The sequence below is a fragment of the Hyperolius riggenbachi genome, chromosome 3, assembly GCF_040937935.1.
Source record: "Hyperolius riggenbachi isolate aHypRig1 chromosome 3, aHypRig1.pri, whole genome shotgun sequence".
NCBI classification, from domain to species: Eukaryota; Metazoa; Chordata; class Amphibia; order Anura; family Hyperoliidae; genus Hyperolius; species Hyperolius riggenbachi.
Genome location: NC_090648.1, coordinates 280,957,192 through 280,983,046, shown reverse-complemented (window position 1 = coordinate 280,983,046; position 25,855 = coordinate 280,957,192). Strand labels below are relative to the sequence as shown.

The 25,855-nt window shown below is 43.9% G+C and overlaps 1 protein-coding gene across 4 annotated transcripts in view; it reads right to left on the bottom strand.

The window, feature by feature from the left end:
• SLC13A1 (solute carrier family 13 member 1) overlaps window positions 1-25,855 on the bottom strand; it is a 119,507-nt gene that overhangs the window by 61,913 nt on the left and 31,739 nt on the right. For all 4 annotated transcript variants that reach the window (XM_068272707.1, XM_068272705.1, XM_068272708.1 and 1 more), the window contains one exon: window positions 10,259-10,357. In XM_068272707.1, coding sequence (XP_068128808.1) covers window positions 10,259-10,357 — 99 coding nt within the window. The remainder of the gene's footprint in view (window positions 1-10,258; window positions 10,358-25,855) is intronic.

Sequence of the window (25,855 nt, the reverse complement as noted above, 5' to 3'; positions counted from 1 at the left end):
ATACCCTGAGATTTCATAGTTTTATGCTTTGCTTGCGTTTTGCATGTGTGTCTCCTTCATGTCAGGGTGTGCATTGCGCGCTGACCGTGGAGGATACACCACCAAACGTTACAAACAACTTGCATTCAAAACAGGTGCAGCAAAGGAGGGCGTTAGCTTCAGTATAAATAATATGTGCACAAATTATTCCCTACTAGACTTCTCCGCGGCAATGACGGGCCCTCGCGGGGAAGAGCTACCACTAGACTAACGATAAAAAACATGATTTTGTTCCTAGTGCTGCTAATCATGAGATGGTCTAGGTTTAGAGACTAGTACATAATTTGCATCTGATTTGCATTCAAGGCATGTATTTAGCCCTTGTGGGGCTCTGCATGCCTCTATTGGTCTTCATTTCAGTTGCAGTCTATGAGCACTGTCATTTGTTTGATGTCTATCTGAAGAAATGTGTATACCATTTTAGGGAATAATTTGTGCACATATAACTTATACTGAAGCTAACGCCCTCCATTGCTGTACCTGTTTTGAATGCAAGTTGTGTAATTTTTTCCACATTGAGGAGCTCTGCACATCTATTGCAGGTAGTCAATTCGGGTGCAGCCTTTGGAAGCGCTGCCAATGTCTCCTGCTGTACAGAACTCATGTTGCTGTTTTGAATGCAAGTTGTATAATTTTGTCCACATTGTAGAGCTCTGCACATCTATTGCAGGTACTTAATTCGGGTGCAGCCTTTGTTTGAAAGCACTGCCAATGTCTCCTACTGTAAATAAATTAGATGAAATTTAACTACTTGCCGACTGCTCCATGCCAATTGGCGTGAGCAGTGCGGCAGCCCCAGGACTGCTCCATGCCGATTGGCGTAAACGGCCGTCTATGGGGCTAGCAGGAGGTTGCGCACAGGCTGCGTACCAACTACTGCTTGGAAGGCAGAGCGGAGCTCCGCCTTCAGTCTCCCAGCGGCGATCGCCGCTCAGGAGACTGTTAGACGGCGAAACCGCTGTCTAATTACTTTATACAGCGCTGCAATCTGCAGCAGCACTGTACTGGGGACAGCCGTGTGACATGGCTGTCCCCCTGGCACTTAAAACAGTGATTGGCTGTCATAGGCTGAAGCCTATGACAGCTGACCACACTGATTGGCTGGCGGGGGGAGGGAGGGATATAAATTAAAAAAATAGTAAACTTTATAAAAACATTTTATACAATAAATATTTACCCAAAAAAAACCAAAAACCTGGGGGGCGATCAGACCCCACCAACAGAGAGTTCTGTTGGTGGGGAGAAAACGGGGTTGTTCGGCCCTGCAGCTTGGCCTTAAAGCTGCAGTGGCCATTTTAGTAATAAATGTCCTGGTCACTAGGGGGGCTAACACCGCGGTCCCCAAGTGGTTAAATATCATGCCGGAACAGAGGTAAAACGAAAGCCTGATAAGGTTTTATGAGATACCTGGTGTTCTTGTTCTCCATGCAATGGCCACTCCTCACCTAACATGCATCCATAGTTTGACCATTCTGCATTGCCCACAAATCCACATTTATTAATAACATGTATTCTAAGTCTGAATCATGTTTTCTTTTTTTCCTATTTTTAGTATTGTTTTATTTATTGTGTGTGTGTGTGTGTGTGTGTGTGTGAGAGAGAGGGGGATTAGATACTCGAATATAAGTCGACCCCGTGTAAAAGCGACCCCAATATTTGACCTTCATAAGGTGGATTTTTCTAAATTATTCAAGTATTAGTCAATGTATAAGATAGCCAGGTAGGTGCCTCCAGTACAGGTAGCCAGTATAGTTGCCCCGAGTATAGGCTAGCCAGGCAGGTACCTCCAGTATAGGTAGCCAGTATAGTTGCCCCCAGTATAGATAGGTAGCCAGTATAGTTGCCCCCAGTAGATGTATGTAGCCAGTATAGTTTCCCTCAGTATTGGTAGGTAATTACACAAACCTGAATTAATTTAGCAAAACACAATTTTACCTATCTAAAAACATATTAAAACGTAACTTTTAATAGATTTAATTAAAATGCCTGTCTCTGCAGATATCTCAATACTATTCTGGGGAGAGGAATTGGGAATCCTTAAAAACTATGCATAGCCTTTATTTGTCTCTAATCAGTATTATGGTCTACCCCTTTTCCCCAGACTGATATAACAACTACATACTATACACACATCATCCCACCACAACCCGACATGTTTCACCCCTTTAAAAGAGGGGCTTTGTCAGGGGCAAATATAAAAGTGCAAGGTGCTACCAGTGTCAATACATAAAGTGAAACATCAAGAAAAATAAAAAACAGAGATGCAAATCTGCAGCATACCCTCATGGTTATGGTTACATCATCACAGGGGGTGCTCGCACCAACTCAAGGGACACCTGGGAGAGGAAGATGATAGGAGATAGAAGTTGCCGGGAACCCAGAAGGTGGGTTGTTCACCTCTATGCCAACTCTCCCACCACCGTTGCAGCCTTTACCATCCACCGCTGGCTGCAGCATCCCTCTTCTCCTCCACTCGCTCTATAACTTATGCTACTGAAGTCATGTGACATCAGGAGCTACTCTAAAGCAGGTAGACCAGCGTGAGTGAGGGAGAAGATAGGATGTTGCGCCCGGCGGTGGATTGTGAGTAACCCCCTAACCACTAGTTATGGTCAAGTAGATGAAAAAAACTTCAAGTTGATGCACATTTATGCAAATTTTTATGCAAATTTATGCAGCTTGGAAATGAACCACTCAAATCCTGCTGAGGTAAAATTTGATTGGTTCATTTTCAAGCTGCATAAATTTGCATAATTATTAGCATAACTTTGCATCAACTCGAAGTTCTTTGCATCTACTTGACCCTCACTACACCCCACATCCCCACCCCACACAGGCTGTAAGTCGAAAAATTTAGGACTACTCAAGTAAAAGTCAACCCCCACACACACACACACGCTTTTATACTATGAGTCAGTCCGACATTTCTTGACTTATAGTCGAGCATATATGGTATATAGCAATGTATTAATGTGGAAAATATCCTGCTGCTTACATGACAATATATATCCTCATGGCGTTTTTAAGTTTTAAGATTGTTACCTATGAATTTAATATAGCTTGTTGAGTAAAGGTGGCCATACACTGGTCGATTTGCCATCAGATTCGACCAACAGATAGATCCCTCTCTGATCGAATCTGATCAGAGAGGGATCGTATGGCCACCTTTACTGCAACAGATTGTGAACCGATTTCAGCCTGAAACCGATCACAATCTGTGGAGCTCCGCTGCTGCCGCCCCTCCCCTCCGCATAGATTACCTGCTCCAGCCGGCGCGACTCCCTCTCTGCTGTCTTCTTCTCTGCTCCGGCTCCGCTCCGGCTACTGAACTTCCTGTCCAGGTGAAGTTTAAACAGAAGAGGGCGCTCTACTGTTTAAACTTCCTGCCGGGACAGGAAGTTCTGTGTAGCTCTGGAGCCTGAAGCCCGAAGCGGAGAAGAAGACCAGGGGACTCGTGCCGGCTGGAGCAGGTAATGTATTACCGCTGTATTGCGACGGTCGTCGGGCATTCGAACGCCGCTAATGACGCACTCCCAACCTGCGGGGACCGAGAACAATCTTCTGCACGGATGGGTCGATGGGAATCGACGAGAACGATCGATTGTGGGTGGAAATTGATCGTTCTGTCAGCGGTGTGCACGGCGATTTCACAGCCATTTCGATCACTGTGATCGAAACGGCTGTATATCGGCGGGACAATCGTTAGGTGTGGGCCCCTTAAGAGATAGAAGATCCGGGCATCAGCTTAGTGTTGCATATCACCGATTATTTACCCCACACACCTTCCAACATAAATTGCAATGAACCTTGGCCTTACAGCCATTTCGCAGGGAATCCCTGCTTCTTCAGAGGCAATAGACACAGACAGACAGAACAATTATATTGCGCCTTTCTCCTGGTGGACTCAAAACGTCAGAGCTGCAGCCACTAGGGCGCGCTCTATAGGCAGTAGCAGTGTTAGCGAGACGTGCCCAAGGTCTCCTACTTAATAGGTGCTATCTTACAGAACAGGCCGAGTGGAGTTTTGAACCCAGGTCTCCTGTGTCAGAGGCATTACACTATCCAGCCACAAAGTAGATTACATACAAGAGTCAGTCACAGAACATTATATATATATATATATATATATATATATATATATATATATATCATAATTCGGACTTGCCAGTAGCTACAGCAACCTCCCTCTGCCAAACGCACGCCAGACGCCGCACACAGCCAACTGCTTGGTCAGAAAAAAGTAGGAGGGAAAATGGGGAGGACAGAAAGGTGGGGGCCCAGAACCAGGCAGGGTCAGGAAAACCAAGAGAACAGAAAAATTTTAGGCCAGTAAAGATTAGGTGTGGGGGTGTTTTTAAAAGAGAGGCTTGGGGGGAGAAGGTTAAGGTTAGGGTGTGGGGGTTAGTTTTTAAGGGTTATGCTTGGGGGGTGATTAAGGTTAGGCATCGGCAAGGGAGCTTCTATGTGAGAATAGAGTTAGGTTAAGTTGTAGTAAAATATCTGTATTATTTACTGATATCTTACTATGGTAATTTACAATTTTAAAACATAGAATATTGGTAAATTTTACTGATACTGTACTAGAAGAAATTGGGTGCCCAAATTTCCTTTTGCCCCTTTTTCATGCATGCATGTTGAGCACCTAAAGACAGTGGCGTGGTATTCGATAAAATCACTAGCTATGATCAGGAAGTTTACAGTGATGGGAGTGGTGAGTGCTAGAGAGCTAAGGGACAGAGCATATATCAAGAAAGGTTTACGCCCACCCAAGTGTATTCTTCATGATGTCAAGCACAGTATATGGCAGTGGTCCTCAAACTAAGGCTCTCAGGCTGAATGCGGCCCCCTGGGGCTTTTTTACCGGCCCCCCACACACAAACAGCTTGATTCACTAACCAGCGCTAAGCCGGTTAGTGAGCCTAAACACATAGTGGGCGCAAACCACAGAGGTAAGTGGTTTGCGTCCATATAGAGCGCACAGCCCAGGGCAGCGCCCGCTGCTCTGTAAAAGTCGCACCCAGGGCAACGAAATCGGTGCATCGGGTGCCCCCGAAACAACGCATCAATGTGCCGCTTCAGGGGCACCTGATGCGCCGATCACAGGGCAGCGGGTGCGATGTTATCGTCGCACCGCGCACTATTCCCGACTGCGTGTGCACTGCCCTGAGCTGTGCACAATGTAGCTTTAGGTCCTATTAGTGCCCACAAAGCTACTTATGGGGCACTAAGTGGCTGTTCACTCCGGCACTATCACTTAGTGCCGGTTAGTGAATCAAGCCCAAAATGTATTACTTGTAGATGTGGTCAGCTACATCTTTAAATATGCCACATGGAAGCCAGAAAGCAGTAATTCGCTGGTTTCCAATCAAATTCCGCATCAGGTGACACTGCTGTCCAATTGAACTGCAGGTTGTCACCTGGGTATGCTTCACTGTCTGGCCCAAATTTTATGTATACTCCGGCCCCCCAGCAGTCTGAAGTATGTTAACCTGGCCCTCGACCCAAAACTTTTGGGGACCCCTGGTATATGGACTTATATAATATATAATGGCTTATATAATATATAATGTCAAGCACAGTATATGGGCTTATTTAATAATAATAATGTTATTATTGTTATTAATATCATTATTATATATAGGTTTATATGCCACCCGATGGAAGCTCTGCAAACTTAAAGTGGTGGATGAAACAAATTATTTACAGGTGGAGGGACTATAGACTCTGTGCATTGAATACTTAATGACATTTATATGTTTTACTGACAGTTCTCCAGTTTGTACAGTGGAGAGCGGTATTCCTGGAAAATAATATGTATGTGCTCTGATGGAATTTTTCAAGGTGGGATGAATTAAGACAAATGGCATTTGCATATTTATTACTGTTATAGCAATGCACACTTTTACTGCATACCTTTTTATGGTTTATAAAGCTAATTTAAACTGTAAGATACGTATTACTTGGTAATCAGTGAGTGCAGGTTAAGGTCTTCTTTCCTTTTTTTTAAATTTTAGAATGTATAGTTATTGCCTTGCTCCATTATTGAGAAGCGAGGGTATCCTTACTAAGGGAAAATGTTTGCTCACTTGTTCATTTGCTCTTTGCCCTGTTGTGCAGTTGTAAAAATAAACTGTTGCTTAGCTGAGCTACAGGCATGGATGAATGATAACTGGTTGAAACTGAATGCTGACAAAACTGAGGTCCTGTTTGTCCAAAGTCAGTGCCCGCCATCAAAACAGCTCTATCCTAAAGCAACACCAATCAGGATTGGGAATTCAGACAAAAACAGCTCCAACTTTGTGCGCAGCCTTGGCGTACTAATCGATGGGGAATTGAGTTTCAGAAACCAAATTTCATCTGTAGTTAAATCCTCCTTCTTTCATCTGAAGAACATTGCAAAGATTAAACATCTGATTCCCCCAGAGGATCTTCCAACCCTAGTCCACGCCTTCATCACATCACGTCTGGACTACTGCAATGCCCTTTATGTTGGCCTCCCCAAAAAGGACCTGCGTCGCCTGCAATTAGTGCAGAATTCTGCTGCCAGATTGCTAACAAACCAGCCTCGCCACTGTCATATTACACCGATCCTTCGCTCACTGCACTGGCTACCAGTAGAATGGAGAATACTCTTCAAGATTGGACTGCTGATATTCAAATCCCTGCACAGTCTAGGCCCTGGATACATGAAGGACTTGCTGAAGCTGCACCACACCTCTCACAACCTCAGATCAGCAAGTTCTGTAAACTTGGTCACTCCCATAGTGCACCTCAAAAAATCTGGAGATAGAGCCTTCTGCCATGCTGCCCCTACTCTCTGGAACTCCCTACCACACCCAGTAAAGACAGCACCATCCCTGGAGCTATTCAAATCCAGACTGAAAAGCCACCTGTTTAGCCTGGCATTTCCAGATTTATAAAATGTCTTCCTCTGTACCACGATGGTCTGAGCCATGCTTATGCGCTTTGAGTCCCACGGGAGAAAAGCGCTTTACAAATGTTATTTGTTGTTGTTGTTGTAGTGCTATAGCTTTTATGCGCCATATTGTACTGATGGTGATGTAGTAAGCCATCTTGTATGTGAATCTTTTCATTCAGATCTGTATACTGGTTCATTTGAGTCTGGAGGATTTCCTTAATACTTGTTTATCAGAAACTACTAACCAGATGGGTCTATGAGTCATATGTTACTTAAAGTGTACTTATACAGAGTGCTTTCATATAAGGAATGTAACACTGATCTAACCCATGATTTAATATCTTTCATCAATGTACTAAAGAACCTATAATTGTCTTTTAGTATGGAGTTAGGGGACATTGGGATGTTTTTAAGCCATAATGTATGAATTTAGAGTTGTTTAAAAGAGAGTCGTAAATTTAGTATTTGTATTCCAGGGTGAATATCTAATTATTTAGATGATGAACAGACATTTAGAAGTGGGCTATAAATCTGTTAGTTGCATGTTGACCGGAATGTGGCCCACTTGGTGTGGTTCCAGCTATTATGAGTTGTTAGGAGTTGTTGGTCATCTCTGAGGAGTTTTTTTCCCATCTTCCATGGGCTTGCATGGACTCCATGCTTTCTTATGGAATGAAGGGCTCAGCTGCTAATCTGAGATGATGGAATTCTCTCAACTCATAGCTGGGCTGGCCACCTAGCTAAGTCTGACTGTGCTTCCCTTCTAAGGAACTTGTAAACTATCGTGAGGGAAGAGTTGCTCTCTAGGAAAGATAGAAGTTGCTGCAACCTTGAGCGGGACAACTAAAAAACACAAGGTGTTGTGATGTGTTTATAATACTGTTACTTGTTATGTTACGTTGTTATTCTTTGTCTTCTTTCCAATAACTTGGTATTGTATATCATATTTTGTATCAATAAACTTGTTAACCTTTTTGCTTGTCTCTGATATTGAAGGAATCATAAAGAACCTGCAATTGCTACCTGTGTAAGTGGTATCACTTTTTCCTGTAGCACTACAGCAGTAAAATAATAAAACCTCAGAAAAGGCTGTCTGACACGTACGATAATATTAATAAACTGGAACTGAACTTGTACTCTGCATGAAGTTCTCAAAGAAAGCTGTGATAGCATGACTCAACAAACCGCAAAGCAAATACCTTAGGATTATACATAAGTGCTAAATGTGAAACTTAGCTACAATATACATCAATCCCATTCTGCAATTAATACATAGGAAATGACTTCATATTTTGCTTGGCCATTTAATATATTCTATTCTAAAGCTATACATGCTTTAAATCCTTAATACCTTGCTATGTACAGAATTTGAAAGCTGCTAAACAAGTCAGTCTAGTGTACCTGAAGACTGGACCAGTCTAGTATGGAGACTACAAAAGAAATACGAGAATGATTCAGCTTGCTGAAGGGGAGTCCAGTAATTCTGAATGCTCACCCATGGATGGTGATCTCTGGGGACAAAAATCTAGCACAGCTTTAGTGTTAGGTATTTAGAAAGGAAAAGGTTAAAGTTAGGTGCAATGTTAAAGTTATGGCCGTTGCTGTTGGAGAAAAGGGAAAGTTCAAGGTAACCTACTGTATATATGCGTAATACAAGTTGACCTCTTATATAAGTTGACTCCAATATTCACCCTCTTGAGGTGGCCACTAACGGTGCAACTTCTATTGAAAAATTGTTCGAGCGATCAGAAATTCTGATCGGAAAAAAAATTATTCATTACACCATCAATGAACCAATCTTTGCTTCCTATCTATCACAACCAACCAAAAAAAATGCAAATTTTGGTTTGACAAAAATCCAATCGGACCACTATTTTTATAATCGTTCATAATAGATTGTGCCCATCAACTGAGATTGTTTACAACCAATCTGATCAGAATTTCTGATCGCTCAAACAATTTTTCACTAGAAATTGGGCCATTAGTGGCCACCTTTAAGCTGGAATGTTTATTGACTCAAATACAAGTCTACCCAGCAAAGTTAATGACTGCACTTGGGGCCCAAGAGGGGTTAATGACTGCAGTGCATACAGTATTGCAGTCTTTTTCACACTTGGACGTTGCGTTGCAGGGGACGTTAAGGTCACATAACGTTCCCCTAACGCAACGCGTGGTGGTGCTAAAGGTGAACGCTACATAGAGCCGCGTTATGCGGCTCTTGGTACACCATTTTCGTTTCATAGTGATAGAACGAATACCGCGCATGCGTCAAAAGACTGTGGAGACCATGTAATCGGAACACTCTGCATCACGTGGTCCCGCCAGCCAATAAGTGGCCGTTCCAGGAAGTAAACACTGCAGTGCAGTGAATATTAATTAGCCATGTGGCTAAGCATAATAGCGGATTCTCCCCTCCTCCTCTCCTGCACATAAAAATGAAAAAAAAACAACATTACTGATCATGTGCAAACAGTCTAACGCGGCTAAAACCGCGTATAACGCACATCATGCTGCACTTTCATTGAACGTGCAGCGTTACACTGTAACGCAACATAGGCACTGTGAACAGCCCATTGATTTTTCAAAGTGCGCCTGTAACGTCCCACTGTGAAAGCAGCCTAAAGGGACACTTAAGGCTAGAAAAAAAATTAGTTTTACTCACCTGGGGATTTCACCTGCCCCCTGCAGCTGTCCGGTGCCCTCTATAATGCTATTGCGGCCAGGAACGCGAAGAATCACTTTTGGAAGCCACTGTGATTCATGGAGGCTGCCATCTTTGTCATGGGGGCAGCCATCTTTTTGGTTGAAAGGAGGTGACAGGGAGCATAAGACACAGTTCCAACTGTCCTGTGTCCTGATAACCCCTCCCAGCTGCATGCGCTAGGCTTCAAATGTCAAATTCAAATTGTAAAAAAAAAAATTTGCACCAAAACAGCAGAACGAGAACAACAACATCAGAAATCCCATCATGCTTTGCACAGCATCAGGGGAAAAATGCCTGGGCAGTTTTCTTCTGTGCAGCTAAAAATGAGGCTTGTATAAGAGAAACAAAGTTCTGATGCTGTGAAACTGTTTAACAAACAACAGGCCCTTTCAGTGCTGCTAAGTCGATTTTTAGTCTGGAGGTTCACTTTAACACGGGGTAAATTGCTTGAAGAGGATTTGACAATTGCATAGTGTGTACCAGGCTTTAGAGTGTAGATTTACTTTATATGCAAAGCTGTGGCAAAATATATTGCATGCTTTGTTAGAAAAATACCAAATAATATCAATTCAGTTTAGATGTGATAACTATATTACCTCATACAGTTCCTTATCTTTCTCCTGGAGTTGGAGTTCTGCTTCCTTACATTCTTCCTTACATTCTTCCTTACATTCTTCCTTACATTCTTCATCAGCCTGATAAGAAAGTGAAGTATTTAAATACAGGTTGTTTTCTTCATAAATATGTTTTGAAAATGTTGCTACATCCGAATAAATTAGATTTTACTAATTTATGCATAGATGTCATTATAATCCAGTCTGAAAATACAGTATATTTATTATGGCATTGTTGTCTCTCATTTCCTGTCTTGTTATGATAAAAGAAATCCCAGTTGATTATGAATGGCTGATTAAATGAATACAGGGATCTGCTTACTTCCAGCCACTAAATTTGACCATGCTGTATACAGTGGCTAGATAGATGTATACACTTTGGTACTGAATGATTGGGTTTATTTTCTGTAATTTTTTTTAGACAAACATAAGAATATTGTGATGCTAGGGACACACTAGGCACAGTGCAAAAAAACATGCATTTTCTGCACTGTGTTTTTAAATTTTTGCTGCATTTTTGTATGCATTTGCGTTTCACATTTGCGTATTTCATGCATTTTTTGTATGTTTCTCGTTTGCTTTTTTTTTAATTAATTTCCATAATCAATGGAGTGAAATACAGTAACACATATATATTTATAAAAACAACCCACTTCATGGGCAAGGTGGATCGCACCCTGAACGGGGAACCTATGAACAGGTTAAAACACCTGCAATATGTATACCTTAAAGAAGATTTTTCCCAGTATCCTGCATGAGGGGGATGGACATATGTTAATCAGCCTCTCCATTTAAACCTCGCTTTGACAGCGTCGGTTAGCTCTGACTTGGGCTATTTGGAGGGTTGCAGGGGGACACTTTTTCCAATTGTACAGCTGGTGGGGGATGTGTAAATATGTATATATGTTGTAATATAGCACTTGCACTATGTTATTTCTGAAGAAGCCTTGTTGGTGAAACCGGTCAAATCTATAGGAGCACTGTAATTATGTGTACAGCACCCATTTCGTTGTTTCAGTAGTCCACCCTGCCTACCCAATTGTGTCCATGTGGTTAATGCTGTGTGGAACCAATGATTTGTTGGTAACTGTTACAGCACCACAAATCAAAGTATCCACTATAATATAGTGTTGTGGACTATATCGGGGCTAGCTACACCCCACTCTATGTAATATACGCTGCAATTATACAGTGTGAACGAACATGGCACAGTACATACATTTTGGTATCAGAGGTGTACGACAATTGCTCCTCTGTTATGTGTATATATATATATATATATATATATATATATATATATATACAGGGCCGGGACAAGGTCCACCATCAACAGAGGCTGAGCTGCCCAAGTGCGCCCCCCCCCCCCATCTCCGCAGTAAGCAATGGGGAGGGTTGTCAAGGGCATCGCATGATGCCCATGGTACGGGGCTGGATTTCTACTTTCCAGTACCCAGGGCCCACTTTTATTAACTGCCCCCTCTGAGTCTAAAAGTATACACACAAACTATAACTGTCTCTTGTAGGGACCAGAATCCAATTCCCAGGGTGACAACAAGCTTATACAGACACATCTCTTGGCTACAGCTAAAGTGATGAGTGCTGTTGCTGTGGGGAAGGGGAAGGAACACAATGTAATGACTTCTAGCTGGTGGGGTAAGGAGGAGAATAATGCATTCAGCTGTTGATTAAAGATCTAGTGTGTGCTATATAAATACATAATAATAATATGGTAGGACATTAGCATTAGACTATGACTATGGTAGGATTAGATTGTGAGCTCCTCTGAGGACAGTCAGTGACATGACTATGTACTCTGTAAAGTGCTGCAGAAGGTGTCAGTGCTATATAAATACATAATAATAATATGGTAGGGCATTAGACTATGACTATGGTAGGGATTAGATTGTGAGCTCCTCTGAGGACAGTCAGTGACATGACTATGTACTCTGTACAGTGCTGCAGAAGATGTCAGTGCTATATAAATACATAATAATAATAATATGGTAGGACATTAGACTATGACTATGGTAGGATTAGATTGTGAGCTCCTCTGAGGACAGTCAGTGACATGACTATGTACTCTGTAATGTGCTGCAGAGGATGTCAGTGCTATATAAATACATAATAATAATATGGTAGGACATTTCACTATGACTATGGTAGGATTAGAGTGTGAGCTCCTCTGAGGAGTCAGTGACATGGCTATGTACTCTGTAAAGTGCTACAGAAGGTGTCAGTGCTATATAAATACATAATAATAATATGGTAGGATATTAGACTATGGTAGGATTAGATTGTGAGCCCCTCTGAGGACAGTCAGCGGCATGACTATGTACTAAGTGTATCTAAGTGTATCAGTAATGACCGCTTTAAAGCGGACCTGAACTTCCTCTCTGCACTAAAAGATAGGCAACAGCATAAGAACCTTTAAAGAAAAACATCTTTGCTGCAGCTAATACAAATCTGATACAAATCCTGCAATAAATCTGCACTGTTTCTACTTCCTGCTTTCACGGAAGCAGACATATTGATAATATCCTGTGCTTTCAAATGAGCTTATATGCCTTATCTGCCATGGCAATTAGGTGGCACAGGGAATAGATCAAATTACAACTTTGTATTAGTCACAGATAATGGGGAATTACAAGCTTAGCTCTCTAAATACATACAGGGTTCATTTCTCTATATTTTCCTTTTGTCGTGTGCAAGAGTTCAGGTCCACTTTAAAAGGCATGCACTGATGGGATGCATCTGGAGAGGGAGATATTTGAGGGAAGGAAAGATAGGCTAAAGACAGAGAGGGGTAGAACATTTAGAGACAGGAGGGGGGGGGGGGGGAGATATAGAATGAGAAGAGAGGAATGGAGAATGATAGGGAATGGGAGAGAGGCATAGATGTTGACATAGAAGCCAGAATCATCACAGACCTGACACACAGCTGATAGCTACTTCCCCCTGTGTGCTCTTCTTTGACCCAGGAAGCCCAGCTCTGGCCTATAATGCTGCAGTTATTCCTGTTATCTATCTAGAAACCCCCACATAGTAATGCAGCAGCTTCAGGGACAGGGAAGAAGGGGAGAGAGAGAGAGAGAGAGCTCCCAGCTGTGAGTTTCTCATGTACACTCGTGTCAGCAGCAGCATAAGGGAAATGGATCCATCAGTAACAGGCAGTGTGTGCTGCATGTGAGCAGAATCATGCCTGCATGTTCTGCTGTGAACACTTCTCCCCCTTCCTCACAGAGCCTCCCCCCCCCCCCCTTCCCCCGCATAGCTACCTGTCTTCCGTCTCCTTCATTCTTGAATTGCCCGGGTTTCTCTGTGCTCAGCCCCGCCCCCAGTGTCACAGAGGAGAAGACAGGAGGGGAGGGGCGCTCTCCTCTACGCACACAGGAGAGGCTGGGGACAGCGAGCAGCACTGCAGCAGACAGCTGATTGATCTGCTCCACTCATCTCCCCCATCAGCCAGCCAGCATTGCAGCCAGTAAAGTGGTGACTGAACGCAGCATAAACACAGCGGGGGTGCTGGGCGGCAAGCCAGGCACAACACAGACCTGCTCCTTGCGCCCCACCCACACTGAAGTAAGCTCCGCCCCGAGGCGGAGTAAGCTCCGCCCCTGAGGCAATATATATACAGTGGGTTGCAAAAGTATTCGGCCCCCTTGAAGTTTTCCACATTTTGTCACATTACTGCCACAGACATGAATCAATTTATTGGAATACGTGACAGACCAATACAAAGTGGTGTACACATGAAAAGTGGAGCGAAAATCATACATGATTCCAAACATTTTTTACAAATAAATAACTGCAAAGTGAGGTGTGCGTAATTATTCAGCCCCCTGAGTCAATACTTTGTAAAATCACCTTTTGCTGCAATTACAGCTGCCAGTCTTTTAGGGTATGTCTTTACCAGCTTTGCACATCTAGAGACTGAAATCCTTGCCCATTCTTCTTTGCAAAACAGCTCCAGCTCAGTCAGATTAGATGGACAGCGTTTGTGAACAGCAGTTTTCAGATCTTGCCACAGATTCTCGATTGGATTTAGATCTGGACTTTGACTGGGCCATTCTAACACATGGATATGTTTTGTTTTAAACCATTCCATTGTTGCCCTGGCTTTAAGTTTAGGGTCGTTGTCCTGCTGGAAGGTGAACCTCTGCCCTGTCAGAATCCGCTCTGCTGGCCTTGATTCCCTGGACTGCTTTGTTTCCTATGCAGCTTGCATAGTTCAGTGCAGGGAAAAGAGGCCTTTCTGTCAGTTTGCAAGGCTGACTGATTTGCATCCACTTGTCATGCAAATTGCTTGTCTGCTTCCTTTGAAGGTTTCTAGTATAAATGTAATTTCCTCCCAGAATTCCTGGCTCGACATAGCTCCTCATTAGGGAAACTAACCTTAGAGCCTCAGCATCTTTGTTGCTATATTCTAGTGTAGTTAATTCTTGGGGAGTGCTCCTTGCATTCCTATTAGTGCAGTCAGGTTGTGTATAATTTGTACTGCCTATTCTGTCTTGTCTTGTCTGTGCGATTGTACTACTGCCAGCGGTGGCTGATAGTGAATCGTTCTGTCCTGTTCTTAGATCGCATTCACCATAGCGTTAGAGGCGGTGGATCTTTCTTGTCTGAACCTTGGAGTTTAATCTTAGCTGCGGTTGCTACTGGTTACTCCTTCTGTCTGTCTTGTCTGGAACGAACGCTTGCTGTTGTCTGGTGTGAGGCAACCGATTAGCAAGCGTTCCTCTCTTGTCTGAACCTTGGAGTATAACCTTAGCTGTGGTTGCTACTGGTTACTCCTTCTGTCTGTCTTGTCTGGAACGAACGCTTGCTGTTGTCTGATATGAGGCAACCGATTAGCAAGCATTCACGTTATCTGTTTGTTTTCATTTTCCGTGTTCATGTGATAGTCAGGGTTGGTACGTTTTGTCACTGTTGCGCTTATTGTGCGGTGGCCGTACGTTTAACACGCTTGTCTCTGTTGCGCATATCGTGTGGGGACCGCGTTTAGCTAGTTCATTTGTTATTTTCCTTGGCGTTCAGATTGTGGTGATTTGCTGTGTCTTCCTTACTCAGTTCACCCTCTGTCTTTACTCAGTCTTGTGTTGCTGATAGCAATCGCCTCTCTTGCGATTAGCTTTCTTACTCTGGTCTGTTCTGATGTGATATGTCTACCGTCGCTGGGTGGCGACTAGATTGGTAGACATTCACATAGTCTCTGTTCTTGCTTTCTTCTGAGTTGCTACCTTGTTGCCCAATCTTGCTAAATCGTAGAATTTCAATCTGGCATCTGTGGCTGTACAGAGGACTTATCCCTCTGTACTCCACAGCTCCATTTGCTGGTTGGAATTCTCCTCTACAAACCTATACTGGGTACTTTGCTTCTGTGACTGTGGCGATTTTCTTCTGCTTCAGCGCACGTAGTGTGCGCTGACTGGAAATCGCCCGCAGATCGTTACATGCCCCAGTCTCAAGTCTTTTGCAGACTCCAAGAGGTTTTCTTCCAAGATTGCCCTGTATTTGGCTCCACTCATCTTCCCATCAACTCTGACCAGCTTCCCTGTTCCTACTGTAGAGAAGCACCCCCAGAGCATGATGCTGCCACCACCATATTTGACAGTGGGGATGGTGTGTTCAGAGTAATGTGCAGTGTTAGTTTTTCGCCACACATAGCGTTTTGCATTTTGGCCAAAAAGTTCAATGTTGGTCTCATCTGACCAGAGCACCTTCTTCCACATGTTTGCTGTGTCCCCCACATGGCTTGTGGCAAACTGCAAACGGGACTTCTTATGCTTTTCTGTTAACAATGGCTTTTTTTCTGTTAACAATGGCTTCTTGACTGCATTTTTGATCATCGCTTTCCTTGTTCGGCCTGTGAGTTTAGGTGGACGGCCTTGTCTTGGTAGGTTTACAGTTGTGCCATACTCCTTCCATTTCTGATTGATCACTTGAACTGTGCTCTGTGGGATGTTCAAGGCTTTGGAAATCTTTTTGTAACCTAAGCCTGCTTTCAATTTCTCAATAACTTTATCCCTGTCTGGTGTGTTCTTTGGACTTCATGGTGGTGTTGCTCCCAATATTCTCTTAGATAATCTCTGAGGCCGTCACAGATCAGCTGTATTTGTACTGACATTAGATTACACACAGGTGCACTCTATTTAGTCATTAGCACTCATCATGCAATGTCTATGGGCAACTTACGGCACTCAGACCAAATAATTACGCACACCCCACTTTGCAGTTATTGATTTGTAAAAAATGTTTGGAATCATGTATGATTTTCATTCCACTTCTCACATGTACACCACTTTGTATTGGTCTTTCACGTGGAATTCCAATAAAATTGATTCATGTTTGTGGCAGTAATGTGACAAAATGTGGAAAACTTCAAGGGGGGGGGGCGAATACTTTTGGAAGCCACTGTATATATAATAAAGTTATCAACTTTTAATTCGAGTACATATAGGGCTGGTCCTTGTGACCTCTGGTTCTTGGATATTTATAAAAACGTATCAAAAACGCATGTAAAAACGCATTCCTCTGCATCTCCATTGCAATACATTGGGCTCTATTCACTAAGCATAACCACATTCGGTAATGCTGAAAACAGCTGATTTTACCAATCACCTTCCCAAATTACAATTCTCTAAACCTATTACCACGCAGAACATTAATATTACCGACTATTGAGGTAAATTATCGAATTCGCAAAGATTTCTGCATTCGGTAAACCAGGCAGAAGTGTTTGGTATTTATCTCCAGCTTATAGCAGCCGATAACTCAACTCTCTCCATGCTTTCTGTGTGTTAGATTTGACAGACAGCCTTTAGGGAGAGCCTGGCCTCCAATAGGGAGAGCCACACAGACCTGCTTCTCACCTGATTTGATGCGACAGGGTATCCAGCGGGTCTTCATTCTCACAGAGCAGAGGAAGGGGACATTTTTTTAGGCTTTTTTTTGCATCCCTTTAGATGTGAAAATCTGTATTCTGGCATGCAGAAGAGCTCCCTCTGGTGGGTGCAGCACATCTAAAGGGATGTCAGAGATGCACTGGACAGAAAACTCCGACCAGGGTTACTTCTCATGAGTAATTACCCGTGATTCAAATAAGGCTTAATTGGCGCAGGTGTGCAGTGGGGATACAAAGGGTTATTTACCCATAATTCCGCCATCCGCCCTGCGTTCCAAACAGCTTGCCCGCATCCTATTAGTCACGTTTCAAGCTTTACACCGGCGCACTTCCTCCTTCCGGCTTGAAGGTAGCCTGATGACACACCTTCAGTATAGGTAGTCAGATGACCCCTCCCCCCTTTCCCTCCTATATAGGTAGCCAAATGACTCCCTTAATCCCTCCCTTTCCCATTCCCCCTCTTTCAGTACAGCTCACCTCCACACCACAGCAGCCATCAGTGTCACTCACTTCTCTGCTCGTCTCCAGTGCAGAAGCTTCCTCTTCCCCTCTGTCTCCAATGCTGCCCAAGTCCATAGCCCCCGGCCATAATGCAAACGTGCACAGAGAGCACAGTGACTGCTGCACAGGCAGCTAGCAGCAGAGTACCGAGGTCTGATCTCTCTGCATTGCAGCATTTGCAAGCTTGCAAATGCTGCACCAGTTTAATCTGCTGCTTTGGTGCCCCTGCTCCTGTGGTGCCTTAGGCCATGGCCTAGGCAGCCTAGGCCTAAATCCAGCCCTGGGCAAAATAGTTTCATATCGTGTCAATCGCCGTGCTCAGATGCAACTACATGGTTGCGTTCCACCTGTCCACCAACTGTGCCAAGCTCTAACAAGCACCCGGCCTGTGGATGGGAGCAGCTGGCGCTTTGAGTCCGCCAGGAGAAAAGCATGATATAAATGTTATTTGTCTTGTCTTTGTCTAGCTGACAGGTGGTGAACTCACCACCTCCAGCTACCTGTGGAAAAGAGGCCTAAGTAAGATTTGATCTGGGTTTGAGGCAAGAGGTCCCAAAAAATTATTGGTGCAGTGTGGCTATGGCTCTGCATCACAGCTTTATGTAGTAAGGGTGGGCCTTGCATGACATTGCTTCAATAGTATAACAATAATTGGTTTCACTATACAAAATAGTGTAGCACCCCTGCTTTCTTAATCATAAATCTCTCTATGGGACTGCAGTTTTTGAATAGGCCCCCCTGCTGTGGCTTTTCCTGACTATTCCTGTGTATGCTGTCATTCATTAGCTGTGATGAGGTTAATTACCTGGTCAGAGTTGCGACAGGTACGTGTGAACTGTCTTCTTTTGATCAAGTTAATTTAAACCAACATGTGTTCACTGGTCAGCAAACATACTTCAGGGAAAAAAAATGTCATTCTGATCACTGCAATGACTGTGCAAATCTAACCGGGAAGCAATGAGGAAATCGACTGCGCGAATATCCCCGATTCGCCTGCATTTCTCATGGCTGTTCCGTGACAGCCCTCCCTGGGCATATAGACATACATCCACAATATGTGTGGCGTTGCTGCTAACCTGCGATATCTGGTCTAGTTCCCCATTGCAACGGGATAGCTCATTGGAGCCTGCGGCTCGGTTCACCTGGACAGGTCCCTGTCTGCTACCCTCAGGTTTGACCTGACATGGACTGTTCTGGACAGGGCATTTGCGCCACCGCGTTCGGATGTGGCGTCTGCCAGGACTGCTTACAACAGGCAGTAGGTCGGGCAGGTCAACAGCCAGCCCACGGAAGGGTTCCTTGCTAAGTGGCTGTGGACCTAAGGGAACCCCGCGGGAATCCCTGAACCTTCCCAGCTTCTGACAGACGGCACATGCCTTGCAGTATCTGGCTAAATCCCTGTTCATCCTGGGCCAATAAAACAGTTTTCGAATACAGGCAAGTATCTTGCGAACACCTGAGTGCCCTGTCAGAGGATTACCATGTGCGGATTTCAGCACATGTCCCCTAAACACACTCGGGACCACAAGCCATTTGGTATTCTCATGTGATCTACCAGCGGTGGGTTGCACAGACTTGCTGTACAATTTCCCACCTTCCCATTACACCTTGAAAGCAATCCCATCTGTGAGGGGCTCAGAGGCTTGCTGCCTGAGTGCCTCTAGGCTTGGGTCACTTTGTAGCACTGCTGTGAATACAGCACTGTCAGTTTCAGCCAGCTGGCTCATGTCACATGAAGTCAGCGGCTGAAAGTTCTCACTTCTGGGGTCAGCGCTGAACGAAGAGTCCGACACTGAGCCCATAACCCTTGCAGCACTTCCAGTTTTAGCCAGCTGGCTCATGTCACATGAGGCCAGCGGCTGAAAGTTCTCACCGCTGGGGTCAGTACTGAACGCAGAGTTTGGCACTGAGCCCACAACCCTTGCAGCACTCTGGGTGACTGCTAGCACAGGCCCAGCATTAGCATTACAATAATTGACATTCTTCACATCATTGACATATGCATTAATGACAGTGACAGGTACAGTAACATTTTCATCACAGACAGTTTGTACATTAAAGACAGGTACCTTTGACTCAGGTACTATTGAACCCGGTACCCATGAATTGGGCACATTCAACCCAACTACCCCTGGTGCTCCCCCCAGTGTGTAAAATACCTGGTGGTGGGTGGAGAGTCTGTCTCCTTCCGTGAGCGTCGAGGCGGTTGCGGCAGGTTTGTAATAGGACACAAGCTTGACCAAATCAGTCCAGCTTCACTCTCGCTTGGGCTATGTGTAAAAGGGTGCCCTCTACTCCAGTAAGGGCAAGGGATCGGTTGGAGCTGATGCTCTCCATTGGAACATGGTGTGAGTGAACTAACGTGATGTCTTCTCTGGTGTCTCGGAATCCGGTGACAATCTTGTCGTTCACTCTAACACGCTGCTGCTGGTCGGTTCGGTCACGGATTTCCTTACTGCGGGCAAACAGAACAGGATCTGATGATCCAGGCTGTGGTTCACTGGCTGGTTGCATCTGCTGTGGGTGAGGTAACAGTGGTCCTGGTGCTGGTGGTGTCTGCCTCCGCTCAGGACAGTCGAATTTCATGTGTCTGGGATTGCGGCAGTAGTGACAGGTGACCCCTTCAGGTGCTCCAGGCCTGGGCGCAGCAGCTGAACTGAGTGGCCTCTGTGGCAGACGGCTCACAGGGGCAGGAGGGTCTGCCAGGGTATTGGGCTGACCCCCTCTCCAGCTATATGGTGCAGTTCTGCGTGTGTCAGACACCCGGGTAGTCACGAAGGTTTCAGCGAGGTCTGCAGCAACAGTCGCTGACGCAGGCTTTCACTCCAGCACAAACTGTCGTATATCAGCAGGGCAAATATTCAGAAATTGTTCTAGTACTATCAAGTCCTCCAGGACACCATCAGACCCTTTGGTGAGGCCTAGAGTCCACTGGCGGAGTGTGGTGAGTAAACTGCTGACCAAATCTCGATAAGAGTCAGTAGATTTTTTCTGCCAGGACCTGAACTTTTTGTGATAGGCTTCTGGCGTCAGCTGATATTTAGTAATGATAGCGTCTTTTATAGCGGTATAGTCATTATCCTTTTCCACAGGTAACTCCGCAAAAAGTAGTGCAGCAAGGGTGTCAGATGTCTGGCCCACTGGTCTTGGGACAGGCGATACTGATGGCATGCTTTTTCGAAAGATGGCAAAAACAAGTCAATATCAGTGTCTTGTTCAATAGTAGCAAATTTAAATTTTTCACTTACAGGGGATGCGGCTCCTTCAGCAGGGAGGTTGGGCGATGAACTCCGGCTGGCCTGTTGAACCTTGGCCATGTTCAGTTCATGCTGTTGTTGGCGCTCCCATTCTGTAGCAGCAGCTTGGCGCTCCCGTTCTGTAGCAGCAGCAGCTTGGCGCTCCTTATGTGCTTGGCGTTCTGCCGCTTGGCACTCCTCTCGTGCTTGCATGTACTGCAGGTACTTTTCCAGGTCAGTGTCCATCAGCTTTTGTAATGACAGCTGCATTCCCGGATCAGCACAAATGGACAGTCCAGTACTGGCCGGTTCCAGGCGAGTACTCGGAGAAGCTCTGAGACCGGGGTCCATACTGACAGTCCCCTGCGTAGTCGTAGCAGGGCCCTCAGGATACTCAACCTCTGTACGCATAGGAACTTCAGCTTCTGGTTCCCCTCGACTTGAGTTAGATGGGCCAGGGTCCTCCTCAGTGGACACATCCAGCACCCGCAGTAGCTGGCTATCTCATCTGTACAAGTCTACTAACAGGTCCTGTTTTGTCTTGCGGAGGATGTTAATGCCCTTCGTTTCACAAAGACTTTCCAGTTCTGCTTGGCACATGCTCTTGTAGTTGCCGGACATTTTCACGCCAAATAAAATAAAACTTTTGGTGAGGAGTACTGGGCTACACAGTCTCTCTGTATATATAAAAAATATATTGCATTCAGCTACAACACCAACGAATTAGTTCGTTTCTCAACAGGGCTAATTTGATAGCGCTATCTGAGATACTTTCAGCACAACACAAATCCCAAACACTGTCACAAGCCCCCTAGTGGCCTGACCACACAATGCCTCCCAATCGGTTTCAGCACACAGACCATGCAATCTGTGGTCGCAATCGGTGCGCTGAAACCGCTGGTATTTTGGCAGCAGATTGACTAGAAGAGAGCTTGTGAGTTACGGTAATACAAATTACACACTATTTCAGGGTATAACTGCCACCACCTCTGTTCTAATGGGACAGAGGAACCCACTGACTGGCTGATTCTAGACCTGCAAATAAAACGGTTAAACACACGCTATTCTATCTAGCTATCAACAACAGTAGTGACTCTTCAGAAGCTAGGTTCGGTTTTGTGTTGCGAAATAATAGGTGTAGCCGAACAAATAAATGACGTTAGCGTTGTTTATTATAAATGCAACATAATTAATATATACAGAAAATCGTTAAAATCAACAATTATAGAGACAAATAATAGCACAGTATGGAAAATAAAAATAAGGGAAGAAAATACTTAAGTTCGTGGAAATATGTATTTTCTGGGAAAACTCGTAAAGTTCCTTTATTTCAGTTCAGGCAAAATGGCCACCAGCCACATGGTCCTCTGGCTGGCTTGATCAGGTGATGGTACCCAGGGGAGGACTGCCCCTCTTGTATGCATCCTGGTTTTGTGGAAGCTAGTTTTGGGGTGGGACCAAGCCCACCCCCTCTGGTTGACAAACCAATCACAGTTCAAGTCCTTGGAGAGAGATTTAGGTTTAAACTTCTAAAACGCTGTAATTCAAAACTGATAAATGCCACATTTGCGCTGATAACAGATTAATACACAGTGGATTCTGGGAATCATACAGAGACCAAGAATCCTGAGTCTAGCCCAAGTGGTTGCACCAAAATAAATAACTCTGCTTAGGAATGGGCTACTAACTCCCACGATCTCTTAAAACGTGCGCAATTTCAACTGCGCCTAAATGTGTTATTTTAGTAGAGATAGTCAGTGGCATTCTGCTACAAGCTTACCAAAAGATGACTGGCTATATTTTCACTTTTGGGCTGTCCATATGACAATGTCCTGCTGTGTTGCTGCCATTCTGTCTATGGGACTGCAGTTTTTGAATAGGCCCCCTGCTTTGGCTTTTCCTAACTATTCATGTGTATGCTGTCGTTCACAGGTGATGAGGTTAATTACCTGGTCCTGACAGTGACGTGTGAACAGTCTTCTTTTGATCAAGTTAATTTAAACCAACATGTCTTCACTGGTCAGCAAACATACTTCAGGAAAAAAAATGTCATTCTGATCGCTGCAATGACTGCGCAAATCTAACCGGGAAGCGATCAGAAAATCGACTGCGCGAATCTTCCCGATTCGCCTGCATTTCTCACAGCTGTTCCGTGACAACATGCCTACAGTGCCTTATGGTAAATCCGGCCCTAAAAATAACTATGATTAGAAGCACTAGTTGTCAGCGAGTAGTGGAAATAAACTGATGAAATAAACAATTATAATTATCCTACTCCTAAAAATGACATTTTTTAAGTATCCCAGGGTTTTCTTTTATATATAAACAATTAGTAGGTTGAATGTTTTACTGCCTCTAATCAGTAACAGCCTATTAAGTGTCCTAGACTTAAAATACATGAACTAATTGATTTTATCTATCTCTCTCCTGAGCTCAGAAGTTATATTCTGCCAGAAAAATGTTATGACTGTAATCTGCTTATCAGTGATGTTTACTATATGTATATCTCATCATGTCACATGTCGCCTCAGGTACACTTTAAGTGAGTACAGGGGAAGGTACCATTGACAAATGTGAATGTTTTTGGAAATGTTGAAAGCATCCAGAAGCTTGTTAGATGATCATGAACTCCTAACTAAACTTGATAATATGAAAATAAACAAGCAAATCGTAAGTACAAGAGAATGTACCAGGGCCAGATTTGCTGCCATTATGAATTTCGAAATGTACGATGAAGCTTTCTCATGGATCTTCAAAGCATTTTGGGACATGTCTCTTGATGAGTCTTGTACACCTGATTTGATCATCCCTGTGCTTTACCATAAACATACACCTGAATGGATTGAAATTCATCCCCACCCTTTCTATAACTTCTTCCATCTTCCATGCTGATGAGAAAAGATAATACAAACGATTTATCATTTGATAAACACATCTTATGTTACTGGACTTCTGGTAAATGACCGTTTTTCTGTTTTACAGCTTCATACATTTTAAATATGTGTGTCTATAACTGTTTATGTGAGAAGTTGTTACCATGGCTCTCTTTGGATAAACACAAAATTCATTCTAACATAAACTAGAAGCGCTGATCTCTAGCAAGAATGCTTAATAAGTGTAGCTAGGCATATTGACTGTATATAACACAGAGATTGTTTTACTTCTGCATTTAGATTAGTAAAGGATTTATAAACTGCGTCACAGTCTGCTATTGGGGGGGGGGGGGGGGGGGGGTGTTACAGTTATGCATACAGTGGGTATAGAAAATAATCACTGGCTTCAAAATATTCACATTTTGTGGCAGACTGAAATAAACACACACATACGCACTTTTTTTATTTTTTTTTTACACCTGCATCTTAAAACAGCCAGGCAAAAAGCTAAAGTGGCAAAAAGAAAAAATAAGAGGCAGTTTTATCAAAGCATTTAAAGAGAACCCGAGGTGGGTTTGAAGAATATTATCTGCATACAGAGGCTGGATCTGCCTATACAGCCCAGCCTCTGTTGCTAACCCAAACCCCCCTAAGGTCCCCCTGCACTCTGCAATCCCTCATAAATAACAGCCACGCTGCTGACAAACAGCTTGTCAGAGCTGGCTGTGTTTATCTCTATAGTGTCAGTCTGCTGCTCTCCCCGCCTCCTGCAGAACTCCAGTCCCCGCCTGCATCCCTTCCCTCCCTGCTGATTGGAGGGAAGGGACGGGGGCAGGGACCGGAGCTATGCAGGAGGCGGAGGAGCAGCTGAGACTGACACTACAGATGTAAACACAGCCTCAAAGCATGGCTGTGATTTATGAGGGATTGCAGAGTGCAGGGGGACCTTAGGGGGGTTTGGGATAGCAACAGAGGCTGGGCTGTATAGGCAGATCCAGCCTCTGTATGCAGATAACATTCTTTAAACACACCTCGAGTTCTCTTTAAGTGTATTTTCTATTTCCTATCGGTTTCATTACAATAGGAAACAAGTAGAAGTCTGTGTGTGTTCTAAAAGTAAATTCATCTCTTACAAAATAAAGAGAAAATTGCACTAGTTTTGCATGCATTTCCAGAAATGTACTCCAAGAATAGTGCAAAACTAGGGCAGAACTATCATAGAAATGAGAAGTGGTTGATACCACTACTAAAACTCATGCAAAGCTGCCACACTGGTAGATTGAACTGTCTACTTGTACTGTATGTATTGTCTTATTCTCCACATAATTTAATTAAAGTTCTCTTTGACAGCTGTCAGTCACATCTCTTCCTTGTAAAGCCCAGTCAGCAACTATACTGTGAGATAGGAGTGACACATTCCTTTATGAAAGCAGAAGTATCCAGATTGATTGACAGCATCCATCCTACCCTAAGAACTGCTCTCTGACTGCTGCTATTTCACTATTACAATGCTATTGTAAGGCCCCCTTTCTCTGTTAAAGCTGCCACAATACATCTTACCACACACAGAGGATTCTGTCATTGATTCACCAATTCGGAGAACCCTACCTATCTCCTCCTTTTTTAGAAGGAAATTTGACCCTTTTTAGAAGTCTTGGACAGTTCTGCATGAATTCTAGAGACCTCCTAAAACTTTCTCTAAGACACTACTGATAAATACTGTTGAGACTGCATGCACTGCACATCCAGTCTGCACAACAGTTGTCTGCTTTGCCTTACAAGCACAGTCCAACTGTATGGTGGTCATGGGTGGATTGCAATCTTCAAATTATCCCATAGAGTTATCCTATCAAGACGTCCCTTTTCCCTACTGCAAAGAAACACCTTCACAACGGGCCGCTACCATCTCCATACCACTTTAAAGCCTTGCTGTTCTTTGAATGGTGGCCTGTATTTGTTTTACATCAGATATGATGCTTGATACTGAGGCCAGTTAGTTTCATTTTTGTCTCATCTGACCATAAGACATTTTTTCATTTGGCTTCTGAATGTTCACTTGTGATATGAC